The following is a 19,656-nucleotide window of genomic DNA, read 5'->3' as shown; positions in this document are numbered from 1 at the left end:
GTATTGCATCCTTTTTCTTTCAAAATGTACTGTAGTAGGAATGTATATGTTTAATTCATAAATACTTAATTTGAGTTGGGACATCCAAGAAATACCAGCCACTTTTGCAAATGTTGGGAGGAAGGCAGCTCCCAGCACACAGCAAAACACACACACACACACACACACACACACACACACACACACACACACACACACACACACACACACACACACACACCCCCCTTTGAGGCCATTTCCCAAAGTATCGATTCTGAGAAAGGGCACTTTCTGGAATGGCCTTATAGTGCCTGCTTATCAGCCACCTGCAGCACTGGTATACTTTTGCAAGTGCCACTTAATGGTACATGACATAAGAGCCCTAAATGGGGATTTTGTTTAAAAAGAAACAAACAGAAAAGATGTGTATGTGGCTTCATAATTTAAGTTATACTTGAAGTTTTAGGATTCAGTCAACACTGCAATTCTGCTAGTGAATGAAAACTGGCAAGTGAAACTGACAATAACAGACAATAATAGTGTAATTGGCCAGTTTTATACACTGGATTAGATGCAAAAAGTAAACAAGCAGCAAAAACCATAAAAAGTAAATAAGATTTTTAATTTCTTTTTTAATTTTATAATAGGCCACGGAGCTAGGGAGAAAAAACCCAGGCTATGGCCTGACCACTTTTTGGTGAAGCCAAATGCGAGTGGTGCTGCAACCCCATGACCCCAAGTCAAAATGCCACTCACTCGGATATGGCTCAGCTATCCCTCCGTCCTAATTTGCGTAGGTGGCATTGCAGCCTGGTGCATGGGTCACAATGCCACTCAGGTATGTGCTAGGTCACAACGCCATTCACTCAGATTTGGAGGGGGTGGACAGCGGGGCCAGGCTGCTGGTGTGGAAGAGGATTGTCAGAAGGGGGGCAAATCTATGTCCCTCCCCTCCACCCCTTCCCCAACTTGAAATGGCACTTGGCAGCCCCTGAGTTTCAAAACATGTTATCAGTAACACAAGTAAGAAAAACCTGTGGGGTTTAATCTTATGACATTTCTGGATATGATTTTTATCTCAACAGGGTGTCTTTCAAAGAGGAATACTTTTTTTAGGGAATAGTTTAGAATTGGTGCTATGCTTCTGAGGATTTCAAAGTAATCAGCTTGCAACTTACTGCTTCTGGGGTCTTCATTAATATGTGTTCTTGTTAATTGCTTGTATTTAAGACTAGCAAATATTATTAGCAATTAGTACATTTTTAATATCTTTATAGTAAATAGAATACCCATAAACATCGTAAACAAGTAGATTAATAGCTAATTACTGATATTTGTTATAAATTACTAACTACTTAGAGAACTGACATGTTCTTTTACTACTCCTAATTATTTCAATTATTTCTCTCTCTATATATATATATGAATTAGAATTATTTTCTTTTGATTTGGAAGTTTCAGCTTCTTCTATCTTTTCTTAATCTAGTATTTTTTCAACATCTAGTATTTGTACGTAAGGCAAGGGGCTTTGTGCATCTTGCAAAAGGGGCTATGATTGGTGCTTGCTTTTAGTTCTGCAATTGGTGCTTGCTTGCTTTTAGTCAGGCAAAAAATAGTAAAATGCAGCAAATGTGATATCAACTTAAAACCAAGTTACAATTTCGTTTACAGAATTAATTATGTCAGCAGATATAGGAAAAATTGAAGGATTATGAAATAGACTTTTGTTAGAAAAAATGGACGGAAACATTTAAATGGTAACATTTTTCTCAAAGTGTGATGGATCATTTATAATTAGTAATTATTAAAGATGAAACTAAAATCTATGGTAGTTGTAAGGGCAAAGAAAAAAAATCCTCTGATGAAAGAGAAAAAATACATTGTTTCGTTTTCTGATATTCAAATCTGCAAGTATACTGTATATTAGTTATATTTTCATTGTTGCTTCAGTTTGTCCCTGAAGTTTTGCTGTTGATATTCACCCACATATGTTGCTATTTAGGATTTTTAGTGAAGCATGTTGGTGACTGACAATTGAATTCCATCATCATGAGAGCTATTCATCTTGGATCCACCCTGTAACACATGTACCAAAACCTAGTCTGGTAAAATGTCCTCATATCCTAAGTGAAGACAAAGTTCCATTTGGAGCCTACTTGTATCTCCAGAGAATTGTAAATCAGCGGAATAGACATTAATCCACCAGTGCGGTACTTACTGCATTGAAGTTGGGGAAGAGATTGACTGCTGCTGCTGTATCCAGGGGAAATGGAAGAAATGGTTTAATATCCAGCGATGGCTGTAATGGTGGGGCTGGAGTACGCACCAGGGCTGGAAGAGCAGGGCTCTGGCATGTACCACCTTCAAGGAAAAATATGAAAGAAGACAGTAAGCAAGTGATTCTTGGTATAAAAAAAACATAGAAAGAGTTTTATGCCAGTGTCAGGTTAAACACACACATTTGTATTTACCATCAAATTACTATCTTGTTAAGTGTGCAACAGGCTTAACTAATGTTTATGATTCTTTGCTGATAATTGACTAAGATATCAGTCTTTCAGTTCTCTAAAATTAGCTAGCAAACCTCCATTTCCCTCCCCTGGATTATCTTGAAATGTTAGTATAGTTCAAGTCAAACTTTCCTTTAGATGTTCAGCTAACCTGATTCTATTATAAAATCAAAGCTGAAACCACAGTCCTTTACTCAAACACTCCATATCAATTTAGCTCCAAAAGTGGTTTGGTTTTTTTTGTTTTACTCTTCCATGAAGTAAAAATGATTTCAGCTGGTGACTGTGCAAAACTCTTCCATTCACTTGTTTGTTTTAAATTTTATTTTCTTAAAGCTCATTTATTTCTCTAGCCCAACAACTTCAGCACAAACTTAAACCTAAGTAGCAAATCATACCTTCCTGCCTCAAGCGTTGACCAGTAAAAGTCTATTGTGAATGCACACTTATAAACCAAATACCACATTACGGGCGTTTGTCAAAGTTCTGAATGCGACTGCAGTTCTAAAGCTGCTGACAGACGCTTCTTGCTCTTGCGGTAGATGGGCTTGGTTCAGAACTCTGTAAGGCAGAAAAGCTCCTCCTTGCTAAAGCTACCAATGAACAGTTCTGTGGGAACATTATGTAAATGAATAAATCCCCTTGCATACCAATAAGCAGCCACCTGTTTGTAATGAACCACGATTTTACAGATTTGTTTGCCCCTTGCCACAGATCCCAACATAGTCCAGATAATTGAGAGCTGGAAATATTCAAGCCCAATCTCGTCTTCCAGCGTCTCCCATATTTTGGTTACATTCCAAAAGATCAATTCACTGTTAATTAAAGACTGTTTGAATCCTAGGAAACTGTTGAAATCTGCCAGTATTCTTCTAATCTGAGAGGCTGGTAGGAGGCCAAAATGGAAAGGGAGTTTCACCACATCACTGAACACAAAGACAGACAGATCAAAAATCTCTCTCTCTCTCTCTCTCTCTCTCTCTCACACACACATACACACACACACTTGCTTCATAAACAAGTAGTATATTTTTCTCATTAGAGTTCATATATACAGCAGTCAGAATGACCCACTAAATCTGTCCACATTTGGCCAGCAAATCTGCTAATCAGAGTTGCGACTCAATGCTTCTAATTGAGGGCTAACAGCATAAGATTTAATTAACTAGTTGTAGCAGGGACATCAGCATTTCGGCTTCTGAGTATAAATTCAGCTGGAGGCAAATGATCAAAGGCAATATTTTTTAACATCTTTTCAGTTCCTCTATGAAACACTTGGCACAGTATTATTGAAAAGGACGCATTAATCACTAGTACACCAAAGGAATTAACTTAAAGTTCATCATACTCTCACACTGGTTTCACACTAGGGTAACTGCACTGACTCTGTTGGAGTTACTGCTGATTTACGTTTGTGTAAGAGTGCACAGAATCAGGACTGTACGAGTAAGGCAGTCGAGCACACAGAGACAACATCAAAATATGACAAGAAGTCTGCATTCACCACAGTCCATTGGAAAGTTATTTATCATCTGCTTGATAGCAGAAATTAGTGAAGTGGCTACTGCTGGAGACAGGATACCGGACTAGATGAACCTATGGAATTATTACGTGGACTATGTAAAAAATAACTCTAACAGGCCTCACTGTAGTGCTACACAACATAAATCCAGCCAAACAGAGAAAGAAAACTTGGTAAGTATATGGGTAGGCAAGAGGGCCCCAGGATGTTTGCAAAGAATTATTTCAAAGTGGTGTCCAACCACAAATCACCCATACTATTGCAAAAAAGTAAAGTCCTAGCCCAGGTGCCTATTAGATGCCAGATGTTCCTCATCTGTTTGTTGGGATTTCAATTCATAGTAGATCAGGAATTGGGAACCTCCTACTAGTGACTACCACCTTATTGAGGACTCCCCCTCATGGACTTCACTCCCACCCATTCTGCATCCCATCTGCTAAACGATCAGCATTAACTATTTCAATGCTGACATTCTGAAATATCATCATAAGGCTTTTGAGTTAACACCCCAGTGAGATGAAGGGTGCATGTGAGAGCACGGCCATTGCTCTAAGCTGTATGGTTGTAGACAGGAGTACAGAGCTGCCCTTGTTTACCTTCCAAGTGTAAACCAAATGCAATGTTTGCACCCATAAAATGAGAAACTTAATTTTAAAAAAAATGAAAGATCAAATTTTGGAGAACCTGACAGTCTTACAGCATACATAACTACATCAAGTGGGGTGAGTGTTTGACACTACTGCAATAGCATGGAGCAACTGGGCTGCTTAGTATACTTGTCCTCTGTTTAGCCCAGATTGTCCTGGGTTTTTAAACTCAGTTCCAGAGGCTCCTAGTCCCAACCAATGGCCTGTAGAGCTGGCTGAAGTTTATGTTTTTGACTGTGTTCCTCTCACTAGATGGCACTGTGCAGAGATGGGTGGCAACAGTAGGTAGCTGAGGCCTTTGTCATGTGACAGTGATAAAGGATCATAGAAGGAGTCACTTTATCCTTTATGGTATGTCATCCTGTAAGAAGCTGGGGACTACAATGCCATTGCTGTAGGTAATCAGAACCTGGAGCTTTGGAGAGTTCTGCTGTCATAGCATTGACATCACTCTGGATGTGCGTTCCCTGCTAAGAGCCAACCCTGTTCAGTACATTTTGGATACACTTTGCAGTTGTATACCAGGACTAGTGGCTATTTAAGCAGGTCTAATTTCATTGAATCTAATTTCATTACTAGCAGAGGGAAGGAAAATGAGGATAGACAGGGAAGAGAGAGACAAAAAGAGGAAGGAGAACAGGGAAGGAAAAGAAATAAAATATGGTGGTCATAGAGGTGAGTACATTTTCCCACTGAGCAATGCTGAATGTGACAACAATGCATTTAGCAAGTAACAACAATACCTACACGGTTTTAGTTATTACCTGAAGGACATACTTACTCTGGCTCTTTTTGCAAACCTCTCGTTGACTGTAGTAAGAGTTTCACTGTGGATGGAGGGAGATATGCAACTGTATATTCACACCCCATCCTATAGACCACAACTAAAAATGGAATATTGTCCTCCTCACCACATGCCTTTGACACCCTGTGCTTAGTGCCTGAGGAAGACATAGGCTCCCCTCTCAGAGGTCATCAGCAGGGATAGAACACAGTCTTGCTATGAACTGGGCACCGCTTGAGGCCCTGAACATTCCCTCAAAAATTATCCTGAGATAAAGTGATTCTTGACCTTCACTACACTACTGCTTTTTAAAGTGGCAAGACATCTATTAATACTTTAGTATTTGCAGACTTTTGATATTGTGGTTCAGCCAGAATCCCAACAAAAAGTTCAGATCCTAATCTGGATTTAAACATCCCCAAAATTCAGGAGTGTTCATGTCTGGGGTGTGAGCCCAGCTTTTTCTTCACAAGGAAGAAAAATATATTGCTGTTTAGAAACACGGTAACCTTAGTATTTTAACTAAGTTTGAGGCAATCATTTGTTGGCCGAGATTCCAAAGAATCTAAAATACAGGCACCATAGTTCCTCTGCCAGAGTCACTGACAACACATCCATGGTAAATACAGTGCTTAATTTGTGCCAGGGCTGAGCCCTGGCACCTCTAGGCTTGGCAGTTCATAGCCTTTGTACCTCTGGCTTGCTGCATCGGTTATGAATGTAAAAAAACTGCTTGAGCCCCAGCACCTCTTTGTTACAAATTAAACACTGGGTAAATATGAGTGAACTGGTTTTGAAAAAAAATAAATAAAAACTCGCCCACTTGAACCTTTGCCCTTTTCTATAACCAAAAGAAACATTTTTTTTGGTTGAAATTCTGAAAAGTTCAACTAATTCCACTCACTCCCAACTCGACATTTGACTATGTTGCCACTAAAAAGGTTATTTTTGCGGTATTTTAAGTCAAGTACAGCAGTCAATACTGCATTTGTGTCTGTGAGCATACACTATACTTGGCGCAGCACTTTCCTGCCATGTAAGATTCACATTCTAGATGGGATATTTCACATGAGCAGATGTTACTCCAAAGCCAGCAGTGATTTGTGCATGAAACACCTTTCCTACTCATTCCCTTTAGCATGCAATTTGATACTTTGTAATGCATAATGTGGGGAAAGGGAGTGTGGTTTACTAAAGAATTTTGAAAATGTCCATGAAATAAAATTAAAAATAAATCATTTCAGGTCAAATAAAAACATTCTGCTTTTTGTTTTTGATTCTATTATATTGTATGATATAATAATTTAAAATAAATTTCTTAACAGAAAGTTGTTTCAAAATGAAAATTTGATATACTCTGTAGGTCACTGTTAGGTGAGGAGGAGGAGTGTGTATGTATACACACACACACACACACACACACAGTGTATATATATATTGCAATACGGCTACCCTTTATCAACTATGCAACAATGATGACACAGCAGAAAATAGCCTGGGAGTACTGAAGGGCCTAACAATGATTGTTTGCTACTGAGAGTACACAAATACGATTTTTGTTGGTTTGCCGGAGTGATTGGGCAACGCCCTTATCCCTCAATCCCGCTGACATTCTGCTCCAAACAGCTTGGGCAACCACAACTCTTGTGACTTGGACCTGGAGAAAGATTTTCTACTTGTCAGCCTACCTGTCCTCTCCTTCTGCACGTGCACATGCGCATTCCTCATCCTTTCCCTCAACTTCACATTTAAATTCCAGAAGAAGAAGAGCCAGATATCTCAGAAATGAGATTTCAATTTTGCAGACTCAAACAGTTTAGATAATTTTAAAAAATATTTGGAACCTTTAGGTGCTATGCAACTGAGCACAAACTCTACAACTCATGTAATCTATTAATCTAATCCTCTCAAAATTATTCCATCACTCACTGCCACCACAACAAAGATAACATGAAAGAACAATTCAATTCTGAATTCTATTTTCATTCTACTTGGCAAACACTTTTCCTTTTAGGCTGTCTGAACAGGCTGATTCCCTAATTCCATTCTCAGCCGATCACCCGAGACCCTAAACTAGTGTCTAAATTCACTCCCATCCTGGAGTCTGCTTTTCAGTAAACCAAAACCAATCGCAAAATGTAAGTCTTAGCATTTGCTTTCTCCCCAAATGGCTATTCCTTGGAATCCTCTCCAGAACCGTCATTCTTACCCTAGTTCATTCTGGCTCACAGTAACACTCATATTCCCTTTATAGCCTGGTTGGAGCTAATGGGACTCGGAAATAACAATCCTGCATCTTAATGGAGGGTTTTTACTACCTGAGCCAAAGGTGACAAGAGAAAAGCCCCCCATTCTTCTACAGCAGGGGTTCTCAACCCTTTTTTTTCTGATCCCCTCCCCCCCCGCAATAAAATTTATTGGCCCAGCTGTGCCACAACAACTGTTTTTCTGCATATAAAAGCCAGGGCCGGCGTTAAGGGGTAGCAAGCAGGGCAATTGCTGGGGCCCCATACCACAGACGGCACTGCGAAGATAAGTTGCTCAGGCTACGGCTTCAGCCTGGGTGGTGGGGCTCAGAGATCTGGGTTTCAGTCCTTTGAAGCAGGGCTTTGGCTTTCTGCCTTGAGCCCTAGAGAGTCTAATGCTGGGCATGCTTGGCAGCCTCCCCTGAAACCTGCTGGCGGCCCCCCAGGTTGAGAACCATCATTCTACAGGACCTTAAAGTCAGCCAGCCAATCACTGTTAAAGGCTAAAATGTACTATGCAGAGTCTGAGCCCAAAGGTTATTTTTTTCCCCAGAAAATGTTCAACATTAGCTGAGACATTTTTTACAGTATACAAGTGTGTTTGGGGTAAGGGGATGCATATATTGTTTTGTTTTATTTTAATTAAGGTTTTTTGTGCTTTGAATCTCAAAACAGCTTAAATTTTAAACTTGCCATGGATTTAGGGCTAGATCCAAAGCGATTTAGGCATTGCAATGCCCTAACTTCTAGGTGCCTTGCCACCCAGTGGGATAATTAAATATTAATCAAGCCAAAGAAAATGAGAATGACTATAGCCCATTTAGAGTAAGACCCAGGTTCCAGTCCACCTGCTCCAATGACTAATTATTTATATACAGTGGAATGGCTTCAACAGGAGAGACAGAGAAAAATTCACCCCAGAATACCTCACAGCCCAGTGGTTACGGCACACAAGTTCAAATCTCTTCTCCAAAGCAGGCAGAGAGGGGAATTGAAGCTGGGTTTCCCTCAGGCTGGGTGACTGCTCTCATCATTGAGCTAAAAGTGGATAAGGACGCCATCTCCTCCTCCGCCAGTTGTTAGTACGTTTAGGCATGCTCAGAGCCTGTTTACCAAATTTGGACCCACCGGGGAACACCTAGTTTGAGGTTCCTGCTGTGGCTTAGGCATGGCATAGGCACCTAGGTTGAGGTAGCTGTACTCATGCTCACTGGCAGAAACTTAGGCACCTAAATTTCGATTGTTAAAGTCCCCTGGGTGCCTAAAGAGTTAGATAGTGGCTGAGCAGTGGTTTTGAGGTGCCTAAAGGAGCAGTTATACACCTAAGTCCTTTTGTGGACCCAGCCCTTAGTCACCAGTGAGGACAAGTAAGTGTTCTTGACATGTCTGAACAGATCTTGTTCACAAATTAAGAAAAGATATAAGCATTAAGAATGATGGGCTGGCTATGATGGATACTAAATTTTCATAATTTTTGAACAAACAGATCTGCAGAGAACTTGGAAGGAGATTTTTAAAGAATTGTAACAAGACAGACGAAAAAGGCTCTTAGATCAGGGGAGAACTACAGGAAGCTTGAAAATAATTGGTTTGTCCATGGGATATGAAATGTAGATATGCCTTTCAGGAATATTTCAGGCTAATGTGATCTTACAACCACTAGGTCACATTCCCTTACTAATGTTCTTACTGCTAAATTGTTCATTTGGCTCTGAACAAGCTCCCCATCTTTGGATCAATAGTCTTAATTTTTGCAACAGATGCTTTTCTTAGAAAGTGCTATACTGGCACTTTCAAGATTACTTCTGTTCCAGAATAAACAGTATCCACTGATGAATTATTTTAACCTCCACTGGTAAAATATTCTTCATTTAAAGGACAAATGGCCTTTATACTATACTATTTTAGTATTTAGAGCATGCACACTCAGCATACAGAACATTAATTTGATTTTTCATGCTATATATTATTTATATGTAAACAGATCTATTTTAAATATTAAAATTTGGCAGACTAAATTCATCTCTGGTACTCATCCCTGTTGATCTTAATGAATCTACATTAGAGTTGAGTTACTTTGTCCAATGCTGCAATAGCAACATATTGTTTGGAAGTCTGATGATGATGCCTAACATTTATAACGTTAGGTCTCAATTCTTTGAAGTTTTTTAAAGAAGCATATGCACTTGATTTCTCATTTGGTATTACAAGTTTTAGTGCTGTTCTTTCATATTGCAAAAATCTTCAAGATGCTTTTGAAAATGAAAATATTCAGATTCAAATACAAATGTGTGATATAATCATTTTTAATTTCAGAAAAGATGACATGAAACCTAACAACAGAGAATAAACCTTAGAAATGAGGGTCCAGTCTGTAGTCCTTATTTGTGCAAAACTCCCTCTGACTTCCATGAGTAGGGAAGTTGGAAGCCTAGAAACCTGTACAACATATGGCAATCCATGCTTTTCTTTCATAGGCTTTGCAGCAGGTCACATTAACAGTTGATAACTTTGCAGAGGATGAATTTGACAGTGACTCAGCTGTTGATATCTAGAGAATTATTTTTGTCTAGATGTAATTGTGATTCTTGCAAAGTTCATAACTTGTTTTGGGAAAATAAACTCTAATTTATTTATAGCAACCTGGGACTATGTATTCCGATGCAAAGTAATGCACCCTCAGTTTTACATTATTTCTTTGCATTTACAGTATGGGTGCAGCATGTTGGGAGATATAAAAATGTATTTTAAGACAGAGATATTTAAATAGCATAATGAATCTGTCTCTATAGTCATGCATATATGGGAGCACATTTCTCTGCTGCTTGTATGTAACTCCAATGGTAGTCACATGAAACTGATGACATGACCTTCCACCTCCTCCTGTTTTTAGTACAAGAGAAACCATTCAAATGCCCTGTACTGCTGATTCACAGTGCATATGGGGGACATTCTTGCCCCCATAAACAAGAATTAAAAAAAAATCAAATTAATCTAAAATCTACTAAAAACGGGATCTGAACCCACAACCCAGTACTTCACACATTCTAGCCATGAAGCATATTAACCCATTGTACCCCAGATCTCACTTATAATCATAGCTTTCAAGGAATAAATGGTACCCGAGCGTGTCACAATATTTAATGTATTTATTAGAGCTGGTCAGAAAAAATTCCTACAAAATTTTCCATTGGAGCTTGCCCATTCATCAAAATTGAAATGTGCTGTGAAGACAGTTTAATTTCAACCAAGTTTCCAAAGGAACACAGACAGGTTTCCTGCCAACCCACCAGTCTGGCTCCTCCGCAATCTACCGGGTACACGGCTCCAGAGTCAGGGACCTCAAGGCTTCTAGGGCCAGCAGCTCCAGTGCGGCTCTCGCTGGAGCCTGGGCTCCAATTTCTTTCACAGAGAATTTAGAAATGTTTGGTTTCCATTCCAAACTGGAATGAAATGAGGTTTTGAATGATCAGATCCCCCACAAAACAGAATTAATATTATCTGCACAGATAGGGTGACCAGACAGCAAACGTGAAAAATCGGGACAGGGGGTCGGGGGTAATAGGAGCCTATATAAAAAAAAGACCCCAAAATTGGGACTGTCCCTATAAAAATTGGGACAGCGGGTCACCCTATGCACAGGTCTACTATTTATCCTTATAACACCTATGTGGGATGGGGAAACCCTATTATCCCCATTTTACAGATGAGGAACTGAGACACAGAGAGGCTAAGGGAATTTTCCAAGGCCACACAAATAATTGGAGGCAGAGTAGGAAACTGAACCCAGGTTCTCCAAGTCCATACCAGCCTCCTAACCATGGAACCATCGTCCCTTGGTCTCACACCTATTGCAACCTTCCAGAGAAGCATGGAGCCTTACAATTATCCACTATTAAGATACATAAAAAGTAGTGCTAAACATATTTCTTTGATTTTAAATGCCAAGCAGACTTAGTATGTTGAACAACAAGAAGAAAAAGTGCCATTAAGTCAGTGTTTCTCAAGCTTTTCAAAGCAAAGCCTCACCTTCAGGAAAATGAAAACATTTGCACTTCTAGTGTGGTGTTAACGACCTACACATCTTAATTTATGCAATTTACACATAATCATAGAATCATAGAATATCAGGGTTGGAAGGGACCTCAGGAGGTCATCTAGTCCAACCCCCTGCTCAAAGCAGGACCAATCCCCAACTAAATCATCCCAGCCTGACCTTAAAAATATCTAAGGAAGGAGATTCCACCACCTCCCTAGGTAACGCATTCCAGTGTTTCACCACCCTCCTAGTGAAAAAGTTTTTCCTAATATCCAACTTAAATCTCCCCCCCTGCAACTTGAGACGATTACTCCTTGTTCTGTCATCTGCTACCACTGAGAACAGTCTAGAGCCATCCTCTTTGGAACCCCCTTTCAGGTAGTTGAAAGCAGCTATCAAATTCCCCCTCATTCTTCTCTTCCGCAGACTAAACAATCCCAGTTCCCTCAGCCTCTCCTCATAAGTCATGTGTTCCAGATCCCTAATCATTTTTGTTGCCCTTCGCTGGACTCTCTCCAATTTATCCACATCCTTCTTGTATTGTGGGGCCCAAAACTGGACACAGTATTCCAGATGAGGCCTCACCAATGTCGAATTGATGATAGGTATCCTATCCCTACCCTCCAGCGTATCTACCTCTCCTCCCAGTTTAGTGTCATCTGCAAACTTGCTGAGGGTGCAATCCACACCATCCTCCAGATCATTTATGAAGATATTGAATAAAACCGGCCCCAGGTCCGACCCTTGGGGCACTCCACTTGATACCGGCTGCCAACTAGACATGGAGCCATTGATCACTACCCATTAAGCCCCACAATCTAGCCAACTTTCTATCCACCTTATAGTCCATTCATCCAGCCCATACTTCTTTAACTTACTGGCAAGAATACTGTGGGAGACCGTGTCAAAAGCTTTGCTAAAGTCAAGGAACAATACGTCCGCCGCTTTCCCCTCATCCACAGAGCCAGTTATCTCATCATAGAAGGCAATTAGATTAGTCAGGCATGACTTTCCCTTGGTGAATCCATGCTGACTGTTCCTGATCACTTTCCTCTCCTCTAAGTGCTTTAGAATTGATTCCCTGAGGACCTGCTCCATGATTTTTCCAGGGACTGAGGTGAGGCTGACTGGCCCGTAGTTCCCCGGATCCTCCTTCTTCCCTTTTTTAAAGATGGGCACTACATTAGCCTTTTTCCAGTTATCCGGGACTTCCCCTGATCACCATGAGTTTTCAAAGATAATGGCCAATGGCTCTGCAATCACATCCGCCAGCTCCTCTAGCATTCTCGGATGCAGCGCATCCGGCCCCATGGACTTGTGCTCGTCCAGCTTTTCTAAATAGTCCCGAACCACTTCTTTCTCCACAGAGGGCTGGTCACCTCCTCCCCATGCTGTGCTGCCCAGTGCAGCAGTCTAGGAGCTGACCTTGTTCGTGAAGACAGAGGCAAAAAAAGCACTGAGTACATTAGCTTTTTCCACATCCTCTGTCACTAGGTTGCCTCCCTCATTCAGTAAGGGGCCCACACTTTCCTTGACTTTCTTCTTGTTGATAACATACCTGAAGAAACCCTTCTTGTTACTCTTAACATCTCTTGCTAGCTGCAACTCCAGGTGTGATTTGGCCTTCCTGATTTCACTCCTGCATCCCCGAGCAATATTTTTATACTCTTCCCTGGTCATTTGTCCAATCTTCCACTTCTTGTAAGCTTCTTTTTTGTGTTCTAGATCAGCAAGGATTTCACTGTTAAGCCAAGCTGGTCGCCTGCCATATTTACTATTCTTTCTACACATCGGGATGGTTTGTCCCTGTAACCTCAATAAGGATTCTTTAAAATACAGCCAGCTCTCCTGGACTCCTTTCCCCCTCATGTTATTCTCCAAGGGGATCCTGCCCATCAGTTCCCTGAGGGAATCAAAGTCTGCTTTTCTGAAGTCCAGGGTCCGTATTCTGCTGCTCTCCTTTCTTCCCTGTGTCAGAATCCTGAACTCGACCATCTCATGGTCACTGCCTCCCAGGTTCCCATCCACTTTTGCTTCCCCCACTAATTCTTCCCGGTTTGTGAGCAGCAGGTCAAGAAGACCTCTGCCCCTAGTTGGTTCCTCCAGTACTTGCACCAGGAAATTGTCCCCTACACTTTCCAAAAACTTCCTGGATTGTCTGTGCACTGCTGTATTGCTCTCCCAGCAGATATCAGGGTGATTGAAGTCTCCCATGAGAACCAGGGCCTGCGATCTAGTAACTTCCATGAGTTGCCGGAAGAAAGCCTCGTCCACCTCATCCCCCTGGTCGCTGGTCTATAGCAGACTCCCACAACGACATCACCCTTGTTGCTCACACTTCTAAACTTAATCCAGAGACACTCAGGTTTTTCTGCAGTTTCATACTTAAGGGAGCAGTATGACTGCTCAGAGCTCACATACAGTGCAACTCCCCCACCTTTTCTTCCCTGCCTGTCCTTCCTGAACAGTTTATATCCATCCATGACAGTACTCCAGTCATGTGAATTATCCCACCAAGTCTCTGTTATTCCAATCACATCATAATTCCTTGACTGTGCCAGAACTTCCAGTTCTCCCTGCTTGTTTCCCAGGCTTCTTGCATTTGTGTATAAGCACTTGAGATAACTCGCTGATTGTCCCTCTTTCTCAGTATGACGCAGGACCCCTACCCTCTCGCGCGCTCCTGCTTGTGCTTCCTCCTGGTATCCCACTTCCCCACTCACCTCAGGGCTTTGGTCTCGCTTTGGTTCCCCCGGTGAACCTAGTTTAAAGCCCTCCTCGCTAGGTTAGATCCTGGCTTTATGCCCCATCCTACACCCTGTAGCACTTCAGTGAAGACCTTACCTATGCCAACAGGAGGGGTCCTCCTATCAGTGTAGATTATCCACCTCCCTGAGAGGTGGTGGCTAGATCAACAGAAGAATTCTCCCATCCATCTAGCTCTGTCTACACCAGGAGTTAGGTTGGTTTAGCTGCGTTTTTCAGGGGTGCAGATTTTTCATATCCCTGAGTGACGTAGTTATACCAACCTCATTTCCTAGTGTAGATCAGACCTTACTTTAAAAAAAACTGAAAACAGACTCTGGAGAACAACTGAAAGGTCTGTCTGTGTCTCCTCCACAAGCTCCCCTTCCTCTTGGCAAACTACAATGATTCTCATTTTTTGTCAGCCACTCCACCCCCGCACTACCAACTTCTTTACTAGAGCAGGATGATCATGCGGAAGCCTGGTTATAGCTGCAAAGACTAGCTTGCTGAAACCAAGCCCATAATGCATAACATTATGCTAACATTTTCATCATGACATCAGAATGCCAGCCTAGAGGATCTTGTCCAGAGTGCAGGTGGCAGAAGAGGGCCAGCTACAGAGGAAAGCAGTTGTCCCTTTTCTTTTGACCATGTAGACTCACATAAAGAACCAAAGGACTCATCTTGGCCAGCCACTTCCATGTGCAGCTTTCACCCAGTGTCTGTGCTCAGACCTGTTTCATTTGAAGTCAATGAAACAGGTCTGAGCATAGACACTGGGTGAAAGCTGTATTTAACAAATTCAATACAATGGCAGCTAGATCCAGTTCTCGTGAGGAGCATGGGCACTTTTTGGCTGGCATTGCAATGTGATGAACTCACAGCATAAACAATTGTATAAATGCATTCATTAGACAAGGAAAACCTGCAGTGTTCAGGATCTCTTCAGCCAGCTTGGATTTTTGGCCAAACATTTACCCAGCACAACCCCTTTCTTTTGTGGGGTTCAGCAGTTGTGGCAATATCTTTCCTGGGAATCAGATTGACTGCTCCATTATTAGCTGGAGCATTCTGGATTCCCTCACCCTCCAAGAAGCTTATAATATATTGTGATCAGAGACCTCCTAGAGTGTGCCATGGAGTAACTGATGCAGGGCTCAACAAAAAGTTTGTTATAAACCTCATGGACCTCACAATGGAACTGCATGTGGGAGCCTGTTAAACAACACTAGAGTGAATCCAATGTACCCTTTTCTAGTGTCAGGTTCCATTAATATAGCTTAACCATGAAGCCTTAAAAAATTCAAAAATAGTACTAACAGTTGAGTACTGTAAACCCACATTAATTTAAAAGCATTATACTTGCTGACATTTAAAAATCTTTGACCTGGCATATTCAGCAGTTGGATTTTTCTAATGTCCTTATAAAGGTCATATTTATGGTATAATGAACACACATTTGCAAGGGTTATTAATCAGAGAAACATTATATCGCAAATAGATTTTCAAAGAATTTTTCATTTTTATACTGAATATCTTAGCTATTTAAAAAGCCCCATTTTTCAAGAGCATGCTTGGGAAAAAATAAAATTAATTAACTTCTGCTGTTATGATATCTTTATTTTAAACAAAATAGACACACAACTGAGAAAAAATATGACAAATATCATGAGAGATTCTGTTATTTCAAAAGACTCCACTGACATTTAGTAAAACTTTGGCAATGAAGCTAGTAGTGTACAGCAATACGTTTTCAATCAGCAAGGGGAAGTTTGAGAACGAAAAACTTTATTATTAATCCAATGGATATTGGCATTACACACTTTTTTAGCCATAGGCACTGAGGAGCAGAGGGGACCTGATCTTAACAGCTATTCTGCTATGCATATTTTTAGGAGCAAATCCTGCCTGCCTCCATCCATGGAGGGTGATGCCAGCAGCAAAACCAGCCTATGGATGGTGGAGTATACAGGGAGTTAAGGATTAGTTGAGGGAAGGATGGAGTATACAGGGAGTTAAGGATTAGTTGAGGGAAGGATGATAGAAGTCTATAAAGGAAGAGCAAACTCTAACTATGTCAAGGACAGCTCCAGAGAACAACTTCTACCCTGATGCAGAAGGGAATCAGGACAAGGCCAATTGGTACATGGCTAAGTGGATCCACCACTTTTACTGGGGCATTAAAATTCAAAACAAGGAAGATGTACTGCAGCACTGTGGCTTTATACTAGTCATATGCAGCTGTGGGGTATAATTCTTCCCTGCCTCAACCCCAATATAGTTTTCTTGCTTTAAAACACTGCATTGGTAGTAATTCTACTGTATTTTAGAAGATACCCCAAACAATTCACTGAAATCAAGCATGGTGTTCTGCAAAATTCAGCTTTTAAGATGTCTGATTATTTTTTGTGCATAAAAGACAAATGTGATATACTGTACTATAGAATTCCTCTATTACAGACTCTGGGTTTTGATTCACAGTAAATATTGGATGAATAAATGTTTAAATCTGATTTCTGGTAGGTTTATGTCCCTTAAGAAGTAGACAGGGGGTAAGATAAATTGTTTCTAGCTAAATATTAGTGGGCGAGAAAATAAAGTGGAGCCAAAAGCACAGAATTCACAAAAGGATATTTATATGGATGAGAACATCCACAGTCACATTAGATAGGAATAAGATTTATAAGGGATATAAAGCCTCATACTTCTGGGCATAAAGCAACCACTAAAACAGATAGTAGTTTGGAAGAAACTTGCTCCAATGGGCAGGTTATTTTATAATTTTCCACAATGAAGTACTGGTCACTTTCAGAGAACATGATATAGAACTAGATGGGCCACTACTCTGAACTGGTATGTTCCTGTGTTAAAACACTAAATATAAGCTGTTTCCATTGAAGAACCACAGCTTGCTCCATCTACAGGCATTTAAAACTCAGATATGCAAAGCTTCAACAATAAACTTTACAAGACCAGGGACTGTTAACATCTTTTACATCATACTTCACTGTTATGAAATTCATCCAGGCCAGCCTGAATTATACAAACTTGGTTGGACAACATGAAATCAGACATTATCTATGACAGTCCTATACCACATGATTGCAGGTTAACCACAACCATTGCTGTGTAACAAATCAAAGATGACTCAAAGTAAACGCATGCAAAATGATAAGACACCAGCCTTTTAGGATTAAGAAATCAATAATTTAAACACCACAAATTGCCAATTGTCACTGAATATCATAAAACCTTTGCTTTGCTGTACTGATCAACACATCTGCCCTTCTGAATTTGGCTGACAAGGGACAGGGATGCAAATGATTAGCTACTCCTGGACTGCAGCACACTGTTTGGGTTCAGAAAGGGGGTCAAGCATGAAAGAAGGACAAGTGCACACTCAGGCATAAATGTCCCAAGTTTAGAACTGATGGGTCACATCAAATTTGGGAGGCAGGAGGGAAAGAAGAAAAAAGAGAATGAAATAAAGCAGGGAATGACTGAACAGATTTTAACCTTGGCTGGAATAAATTACAAGGATGGTTTATGGAAATTTTATATCCAGTCACTTTTAATAAAGTTTAATTAAGGCACATAAAACATACTTAAAATATTGTTCATCATAACCCCTCAAACCCTATTCTACTAATTTTTTCTGCCTGGTGGCATTTTAAGATAGTAATAACTAATGTATTTTAAAATACTAAGTCAATTGCTAAAATACTTCACTGAAATAACACAAGATGCTCTGTGTATTTTGAATTTTTATAAGGCTGCAGGTATTTTTTTTAATACAAACATAAATGTGACATACAGTACCATGGAATCCACCTATTAAAGCCTCTGGATGAATATATGTTTACATCTCCTTGCAAAAACTGTGTGGGTTTCTACCACCAAAGACTGGGTTATTACCAGGAAACTCCCACCCTATAAAGCAGTAAGTACTTACACTTTCAGTGGGAGTAAACAGAAAAAGGAAACATTGGGATACCATTGAGCGGATATTAATATGCAGGGAAGTTTTCTGTTATACGAGCGATTGGGTGGCTAAGTGGGCAAAGCACTGGTCTTTCAGATGTAAAGCAAAGATGCCATGGCAGGGAATTGATTAAGTGAGAATACCAAGATGATTCGAGGAAGTGAACCACATCCAATGCTTCAGAGGAAGGTGAAAAAACCCCAAGGTCACTGCCAATCTCACCTGGAGGAAAATTCCTTCACGGCCCCACATATGACAATTAGTTAGACCCTGAGCATGTGAGGAAGAACCATCCAGTCAAGCACCTGAGAGAGCGAATACTTTGGGCCACCTCAGCACTGGCCCACCCTGTTCAATGTCCCATCTCCAGCCGTGGCCATCTCTTATGCTTCAGAGAAAGGAGACCAAAATATAGTATACATTTAAGGATAAAGCCTTCCTTACTGCTGCAGATGACCAACTAAAGCCCTGATGCATGAGATTTTAGGAACGTAAAACATAAACCGGAAGAGACCACCCAGGGCTGCTGAGCCTGGCTCCGCACCATCACAAGCAACCCCGGCATACATACATTTTTCCAGTTCCCATGACTCCTACTGAGATGCTGTTCCAGAAACCCACTCCTTTGATGGTTAGAAACCTTATTCTAACTTCCAGCCTGAATTTGTCCATAGCCAGTTGATACCCATTTGTTCTTGTGCCAGCATTTTCCTTTAGTGTAAACAGTTCTTCTCCCTCCTTCGTATTTACCCCCCCCCCCGATGTATTTATAGAGAGCCTTCCAGTCCCAGCTGTCAGACTGCCTGCTTCCTGGCCTTCCCTTCACAGCCAACTCCTTGGCTGCTGCCTCCAGCCTTCTGCTCTCACAAAGCTTCTCTCTCTCTCTCCTGTGTCCCGGGCCTGGTTCCCTCTCACTTCAGGATATTATTTTTCTTTACTGTGCTCTAGGAATTATGTAGCCCTCTACTAACTAGATGTTGAGCTGTGTAACAGTGCAGTCTAGACACTTCCTCTGCAGTTCATTCTGTTGAATGGAGAAGGTATCTAGTAATTAGCCAGCAAGTTCATTAAAAGTTCATTCAGCAAGTTCATAACTATAGGGCACTGTTTAACTGAGATGACTATACAGAAAATGTCCATCTCCGTAACCCTGTTTACTAAAACCAACCAATGCCAAAACCTATCTCCTATTCCCAATC

General features: G+C 40.8%; 1 protein-coding gene across 4 annotated transcripts in view; it reads right to left on the bottom strand.

Moving 5' to 3' along the window:
- Nucleotides 1-19,656, bottom strand: part of ZNF385D (zinc finger protein 385D) — a 620,384-nt gene that overhangs the window by 215,108 nt on the left and 385,620 nt on the right. For all 4 annotated transcript variants that reach the window (XM_074945662.1, XM_074945663.1, XM_074945665.1 and 1 more), the window contains one exon: nt 2,198-2,340. In XM_074945662.1, coding sequence (XP_074801763.1) covers nt 2,198-2,340 — 143 coding nt within the window. The remainder of the gene's footprint in view (nt 1-2,197; nt 2,341-19,656) is intronic.

Source organism: Natator depressus, chromosome 2 (assembly GCF_965152275.1).
Source record: "Natator depressus isolate rNatDep1 chromosome 2, rNatDep2.hap1, whole genome shotgun sequence".
Taxonomy (NCBI): domain Eukaryota; kingdom Metazoa; phylum Chordata; order Testudines; family Cheloniidae; genus Natator; species Natator depressus.
Note: the sequence above shows the minus strand (reverse complement) of the source record. Positions and strands in the feature narration are given on the sequence as shown.